General features: G+C 34.7%; 1 protein-coding gene across 1 annotated transcript; it reads left to right on the top strand.

The window, feature by feature from the left end:
- The first annotated feature begins 3,501 nt into the window (after positions 1–3,501).
- LOC115968334 (receptor-like protein kinase 7) lies at positions 3,502–7,489 on the top strand. The gene is made up of 2 exons (XM_031087711.1): positions 3,502–6,462; positions 6,851–7,489. The coding sequence occupies exons 1-2, from the start codon at positions 3,897–3,899 to the stop codon at positions 7,270–7,272; spliced, it is 2,988 nt and encodes a 995-aa protein (XP_030943571.1). The 5' UTR covers positions 3,502–3,896; the 3' UTR covers positions 7,273–7,489.

The following is a 7,489-nucleotide window of genomic DNA, read 5'->3' on the forward strand; positions in this document are numbered from 1 at the left end:
ACTATTAAAATTTATTATTATCATTTAATTAGCCATGTTAGCTTCATGTGTGACAATTGTGTAATCCGTTAGCCACGTGGGCATTTTCTGTTAGTGAGTTAACAGTTTGGACCAAATTGATTGTAAGTTGAAAATAACAAGAACCAAATTGACCACTACCAAAATGGAGCAACCAAATTGACTGTTACACCAAAATAGTGATTTCGCCTTTTTTTAATTTAGTGTTTCCCAATTGGCATATGTTTTGTATTACATTTTTCCTTTGGTGTATTGGGTTTGAGAATGAGTGTGTCCCAAGCATTACTCCACTTTATGAGGAAACTTTCATTTATTAAATTTAAGTAAAATATTAAATTTTATTTTAAAAAAATATAAATGAGAGAAAATATAAATAATTTAATGATATGGAAGATGTGACTAAATTTAAATGTTAACTAAAAAAAGATGAGAAGAAGAAAAAAAAAGTAAAAATATAAGATATAACAATAAGCATCAAATTATCCAAATCATGCTAAGTAATAGAATGTTATTATATTCTTATATACTATCTTTAATTCTTTATAATGCAATAAGATAACATGTAACAATCAAAAAAAAACTTAAAACACAAAACTAAATCGTATCAACCCAAAGTAGAGTTCTAAAGAATTCAAAAAATTATCAACCTAAAGGAGAGTTGAAAGAAAAAATTTTTAAAAAAAATCCACCAAAAAATTGAGAGAGAAATAACTTTCTTTCTTTTTTTGTGAGGGAAAATTATATATAGAATGGAAGAGAGATTGAAAATTTTATATTAAGATGATAAGAATAAAAAGAAATAAAATAAAGGAAGAAAAAGGGAAAGAGAAAGAGTGATATTAATGTAGAGGGTAGTGGGGAGATGAAAGATAAATGAAAGGAAAAATGTTTGACAAAATATAAAGGTAAAAGAAAATTAGTACACTTTTTTTAGGATAATTTTATTTATTTGAATTTAAATAAAATATTATGTGTTTAATTTCTAAAAAATAATAATAATAATATAAATAATTTAATGATATGGAAGATGTGACTGAATTTAAACGTTGAATAACATAAGATGAGAAGATAGAAAAGTAAAAATAAAAGATATAACAATAAAAACCAAATTATTTAAATCATGCTATGTAATAGAATAATATTATATTTTTATATGCTTTATTTAATTCTTTATAACACAATAGAATAACATTTAACAATCATAGAGAACAAAAAGAAAACAAAAAAAATTTAAAAAAACAAAACTAAATCGTATTAGCCCAAAGTAGAGTTTTAAAGAACATAAAAATTTATCAACCTAAAGCCGAGAGATGTGAGAAAAAAAATCCACCAAAAAATAAAGGATTGAATCCCCATGATTCTAAGTGTTTGTTATTGAAATCATCATTCTAAGCTTTTATCACGTTGGACCAGGACCGAGACAATTGCCTCCTAGATATATTTTTCAAATGGGAAAGTCTTCAAAAATCAATTATTCACAAAATTTGGGAAAATTATAAAATATCTTAGGAATATAATAATATTGTACTTCATCCTCTTACATGAATAGTGAGTATTACTGTAAATTTAATTGATAGAATCTACTGTTATGTGAGAATAATCCATGCAGGCATTGTACTTTTGAAGTGTTGTACAATTTTCCAAAAATTTGTTGTGTGTTGTTATTAGACCCATGGTTTAAGTTTGGCTTTAATTTTGGTGGGAACATGCGTGTGGGGTGAGAATACATTGTTGATATATTTAGGAGGAAACCCGAAACCATTGGAAATATAAGGAATTGAATTGCGGCTTTCAGTAGGCACAAATAATTCATGTAACAAAGATTGGATGGAAGATAAAGATGAGATTGTCCCAACCCATGGAATTATTTCTAACAAAGTGAGTCATTGAATTGCGGCTTTCAGTAGGCACAAATAATTCATGTAACAAAGATTGGATGGAAGATAAAGATGAGATTGTCCAAACCCATGGAATCATTTCTAACAAAGTGAGTCATACCTACTAAGTTCCAACGTAGGTTATATAAAAATAACAAAAACTAACATATATAGAAAAACAAAAACTAATGATAAGAGTTGGACAACGGATATCTAATGAAGTACACCTCAAATTGATTAAGTGATAATTTTCAAACCATAGTAGACTTTGTTAAAATTGGCCAAACCATAGGTGGGTTAACCCCAGTTAACTCTTATTTTTTTAAAAAAAAATCACTAATTTTTTTTAAAATTTAAAAACTCAAAATTTTCAAAACAACTTCGTTTTTTAAGGCACTTAATGGCACAATGTGATAAAAAGACTAAACTAATAACAAGTGAAAGTTAAAAGACTGAAAGGAAAGGGAAAACAAATATTTATAAGATTGAATTGAATTTTAGTCAAAATTAGAAGATATAAATTGTAATTTTGTCTTATTCTAATTTGTTGCCACTTCATTATTGGTTCAATTGGTCATATTACAAAAATTGCATAATAACACTGCTTCTTTTGCTGTAAAATTATATATCTGACATTTTTCCCCCCCAAAAAAAAAAAAAAAAAAGCACGCAAAATTAATCATACTGGTTTTATTCAACTAAATATCATGAAGGAGAATGTTTGGGTTTTCTTTTTGTAGAGAAAATTTTGTGTGTAATGGAATAGGTGTAATTGTAAAGTCTCTCATACACCTACCCCCTCACACACTTGTTGCCATACAAGAAAACTCGCATTAGTGCTTGTATAATAGAAAAATGACTACATTTTAGCTAATTAAGTTCAAAATTTATCCACATCAGGTTATGTAAAGTTGTGTAAAAATAAATTGTTGATACAATAACCGTATAAATTTACACTAATATTATTCATTTTGCATTCAATTTTTTTTTTTTCTTTACATATTGAGAGAATAAAAAAAGAATGAATGATGGTCGTTGTGTGTGAAAAAAATTAAAAAATAAAAATAAACTAATATTTATAATAAAATATTTTGAAAAGTGAATACGTAAGATAGAAAATGTACATAAAGTTTTGCAAGAGGATGCTCCCATACACTTTTACCTTGACCATCTGTCACTGCCAAAGGACAAAAAGAATGTGATGTAGCGAGCAGAGAGCCAAGTGTGGAGTTCGACAGCCACCAAGATTGACTTACCTCAGCTCTCCATGCCTAGTTGCCCAGCTACTACGTGGAATGAGCCTCGTAGTTACGTGGAAACACACCACAACCATTTCAAAATGCTTTCAATAATTTCGTTCTTTGGGTCAATGCCAATGGCCTTGAACACAACGTAAGATTCATTTTTTCTTTTTGATATGATCTATTTTGGCCTTTACCTTTTGGGATTTCTTTGCTGTCACTGACTCCAAGTCCAAGTTTTGAATCGCAGGAAGTAGGAGATGGCTATCCTATACCACGACAAAATAAAGAAGTCAGACATAAAGAAATTGAGTAGGAAAAAATTGGATCGGTGAAAGAGCATTCTAACTATAACGAAATAAATTGGGCTTGTGCATGAATTGGAAATTAAAAATCTATCCTGTGGGGGTCACTGGACCACAGATTGAGGGAAGTGTAATAACTAATATGTCATATTCCTTCGGTAATTTTCTCTTCTTTCGGTGCATCCTGCTTCAAAATCACGGGACACCCAACAAACTTTTACCGAAACATGCCAACCTTGCCTTGCGTACCAAAATTCTCCTCTCCAACCGCACTCAGAGTCACATGAGAGATGAAAAACTTCAACTATGTTCAAAATTTCATGCCGCCCTCGTGCTATAATCAACTCTCCTACTTGTCCTAGTATTCTTTGCGTTTCCACATTCCTCTTACTACAACACTGACTCATAGACCAAACCAAAATCACCACCACCACCTCTTTGCATTCATTCTGGCCATGTTATCCAACCAATTTTTCCAGCTGAGGCCGGTTTTATTGCTTCTCTTTCTATGCTTTCTCAGCCTGATATCATTCTCCAAATCCAGTGAGCTTAATTCACTTCTTCAATTCAAGTCTGCTGTCCAGAACCCAGATACCAATCATGTTTTCAGTTCATGGACACAAGCCAACTCCTTATGCAATTTCACTGGGATTGCATGCAACTCCAATGGACTTGTCAGAGAAATCAATCTTCCCCAACAAAATCTACATGGGATTCTTCCATTTGATTCAATATGCTCGCTTCAGTCTCTTGAGAAACTCTCTCTGGGGTCCAATTTTTTGTACGGTACCATCACTGAGGACTTGAAGAATTGTACTAGTTTGCAACACTTGGACCTGGGTTTGAATAAATTTTCTGGAAAAGTCCCTGACTTGTCTCCTTTGAGCAAACTAGAGTACTTGAATTTGAACAACAGCGGGTTTTCTGGGCCATTTCCATGGAGATCATTGGAAAATCTTACGAGTCTCACTTTCTTAAGCCTTGGTGACAATTTCTTTGAACCAAGTACTTTTCCTGTGGAAGTCTTTAAGCTTGAGAAATTGTACTGGCTTTACCTCTCAAACTGCAGCCTTACAGGACCAATTCCAGAAGGTCTTGGAAACCTTACTCAGCTCATAAATCTTGAGCTTTCTTGTAACCAATTGACTGGTGAAATCCCAGCTGATATTGGAAAACTCAAGAACCTTTGGCAACTTGAGCTTTACAAAAATTCATTGACAGGGAAGCTCCCAGTTGGATTTGGAAATCTTACTAGTCTTGAGAACCTTGATATGAGTCGTAATAACCTCCAAGGCAGTATTTCTGAGGTAAGATTCTTGACAAACATTGTTTCTTTACAACTCTTTGAGAACCAGTTCACTGGGGAGGTACCTGAAGAGATTGGGGGGTTCAAGAACCTCAGTAATTTTTCACTCTACAGGAACAAGTTCACTGGTCCTTTACCTCAAAAGCTTGGCTCTTTAGCGGACTTTTTTTACATTGATGTTGCAGAGAATTTTTTGACGGGTCCTATACCTCCTGATATGTGCAAGAATGGTATAATGATTGCCCTGATTGTGATGCAGAACAAGTTCACTGGTGGAATCCCAGAAAGCTATGCTAATTGCTTGTCTTTGATACGATTGAGAGTAAATAACAATTCTCTTTCGGGTGTTGTTCCGGCTGGGATATGGAGCTTGCCGAACTTATCCATATTTGATCTTTCAATGAATCAATTCGAAGGTCCTGTGGCATCTAATGTAGGTAATGCTAAATCTCTTGCACAATTATTTCTAAATAACAATCACTTCTCTGGTGAATTACCATTGGCAATTTCCAAAGCTTCATCATTAGTATCATTAAAGCTGAGTTCAAATCAATTTTCGGGTCAAATTCCGGAAACAATTGGTAGATTGAAGACACTAGGCAATATTTATTTAGATGAAAACATGTTCTCTGGTTATATACCGGACTCATTAGGCTCATGTGTTTCCCTCAGTGAAATAAACCTGTCTGGCAATAAACTTTCAGGCAACATTCCAGCAAGTCTTGGACATTTGCCTAATCTCAATTCCTTGAACTTGTCCAATAACGAACTTTCTGGTGAAATTCCTACCAGTTTGTCATCACTGAGATTAACCCTTCTTGACCTATCAAACAACCAGTTGATTGGCCATATTCCCGACTCTCTATCCATCCTAGCCTTCAGTACCAGCTTTAATGGAAATCCAGGCTTATGTAGTCAGAATTTAAAGCATTTCCAGCCATGTTCATCAGGGTCCACCAGCACACGGAGCCACCTCGGGACACTGGTATCCTGTTTAATTGCTGGAGCTGTGATTCTGCTTCTTGTACTAGTGTGTTGCCTATGTGTCAAGCTAAGACATAAAAATCTTGATAGCCCATTGAAGTCTAATTCTTGGGATATGAAGCCTTATCACATACTTACCTTCACAGAGAAAGAGATCATTGATGGCATCAAAAATGAGAATCAGATTGGTAAAGGAGGGTCAGGGAATGTGTACAGGGTTGAATTAACTGATGGTAAAGAACTTGCTGTAAAGCACATTTGGATATCAGATTCGGGTGACCGGAAAAACTGGCAAAGCAGCTCGGCTATCCTAACAAAAAGGAATATCCGGTCTGCTGAATTTGAGGCCGAGGTGGCCACATTGAGCTCTGTGAGGCACATCAATGTGGTGAAGCTATACTGTAGTATCACAAGTGAGGACAGTAATCTTCTGGTATATGAGTACTTGCCCAATGGGAGCTTGTGGGATCGGCTGCACAATTGTAGTAGGAAGATGGAGATGGGATGGGAGGTGAGGTATGAGATTGCATTGGGGGCTGCTAGAGGATTGGAGTATCTTCATCATGGGTGTGATAGACCGGTGATACACCGTGATGTGAAATCCAGCAATATTTTGCTGGATGGGGATTGGAAGCCAAAGATTGCTGATTTTGGGTTAGCTAAGATTGTGCAGGCTACTGGAGGGGACTGGACCCATGTCATTGCTGGGACACTTGGATACATGGCTCCTGGTAAGTTTCTTCTCTCCTTTGTTGCATTCTCCCAATAATCAAAAGAGAATGAAAAAGGAAAACATACAAATGCTCATTGCTCAAGAAACAAGCTAATTTTTTAGGGAAAGGAAGCTTTTTTTAAAAGATACTAGTCTCTTAAGCAGTGTGCCCATTTTTCTTTGCCTCTTTTTCTTGGTGATTAATACCGAAGTCTAGCTAGCTCTTCTATAGTCCTTTACTTTTTTAATTCTTGTATCATGAACTCCTAGTGGCTTGAAAACTTATTTGGATCAAAGTTAAGATGTCTAATAGGATATTAGATTTCAAAAACACATTAGCTCTAGCATTGGCAAAATTGCTGTTCATATGAAAACTGATTGTTTTTCTTCTTATTTTGGTGGTGAAGAATATGCATACACATACAAGGTAAATGAGAAGAGTGATGTCTACAGCTTTGGGGTAGTCCTATTGGAGCTGGTCATGGGAAAGAGGCCGATTGAGCCTGAGTTTGGAGAAAACAAGGACATAGTCGACTGGGTACGCAGCAAAATCAGTAATAAAGAGAGTGTGCTTGACTTAGTAGACTCAACCATCTCAGAAGCCCTCAAGGAAGATGCAATCAAGGTGATGAGAATAGCAGTCCACTGCACATCAAAACTTCCAAGTCTAAGGCCCTCCATGAGAATGGTAGTTCAGATGCTGGAAGAGGCTGAGCCTTGTAAACTTACCAACATTATTGTCAACAAAGAATGCCAAAACAGTTCAAATGAGAGTCTGAAGAATACTGGCAAGATTGGAGCACTTGAATTTGAAAGTAAAATTTACTGACACCCAGGCCTTGGAGCAATGGTCTAGTACATTGGACATCATCTTGTTAGAGTCCAAATAGATTTATGAGCTTAAACTAGGTAAGAAAGTCATGGCAAGAAGGGAAAAATCATTTTGATCTCTGCTCGTAAGGGACAGAGGTACATATTTTCATTGTATTTTATATGCAATAGTCATCCTCACATTAAGCAATTTACATCATGAAGGTTTTTTTTTT

This window comes from Quercus lobata, chromosome 11, assembly GCF_001633185.2.
Source record: "Quercus lobata isolate SW786 chromosome 11, ValleyOak3.0 Primary Assembly, whole genome shotgun sequence".
NCBI classification, from domain to species: Eukaryota; Viridiplantae; Streptophyta; class Magnoliopsida; order Fagales; family Fagaceae; genus Quercus; species Quercus lobata.

What these genes read in the sequence shown, in the direction of transcription:
- LOC115968334 (XM_031087711.1), top strand. Translation starts at nt 3,897, where the DNA reads ATGTTATCCAACCAATTTTTCCAGCTGAGGCCGGTTTTATTGCTTCTC. An exon ending in ACTTGGATACATGGCTCCTG is followed by an intron (nt 6,463 to 6,850) that starts GTAAGTTTCTTC and finishes TTGGTGGTGAAG; the next exon opens with AATATGCATACACATACAAG.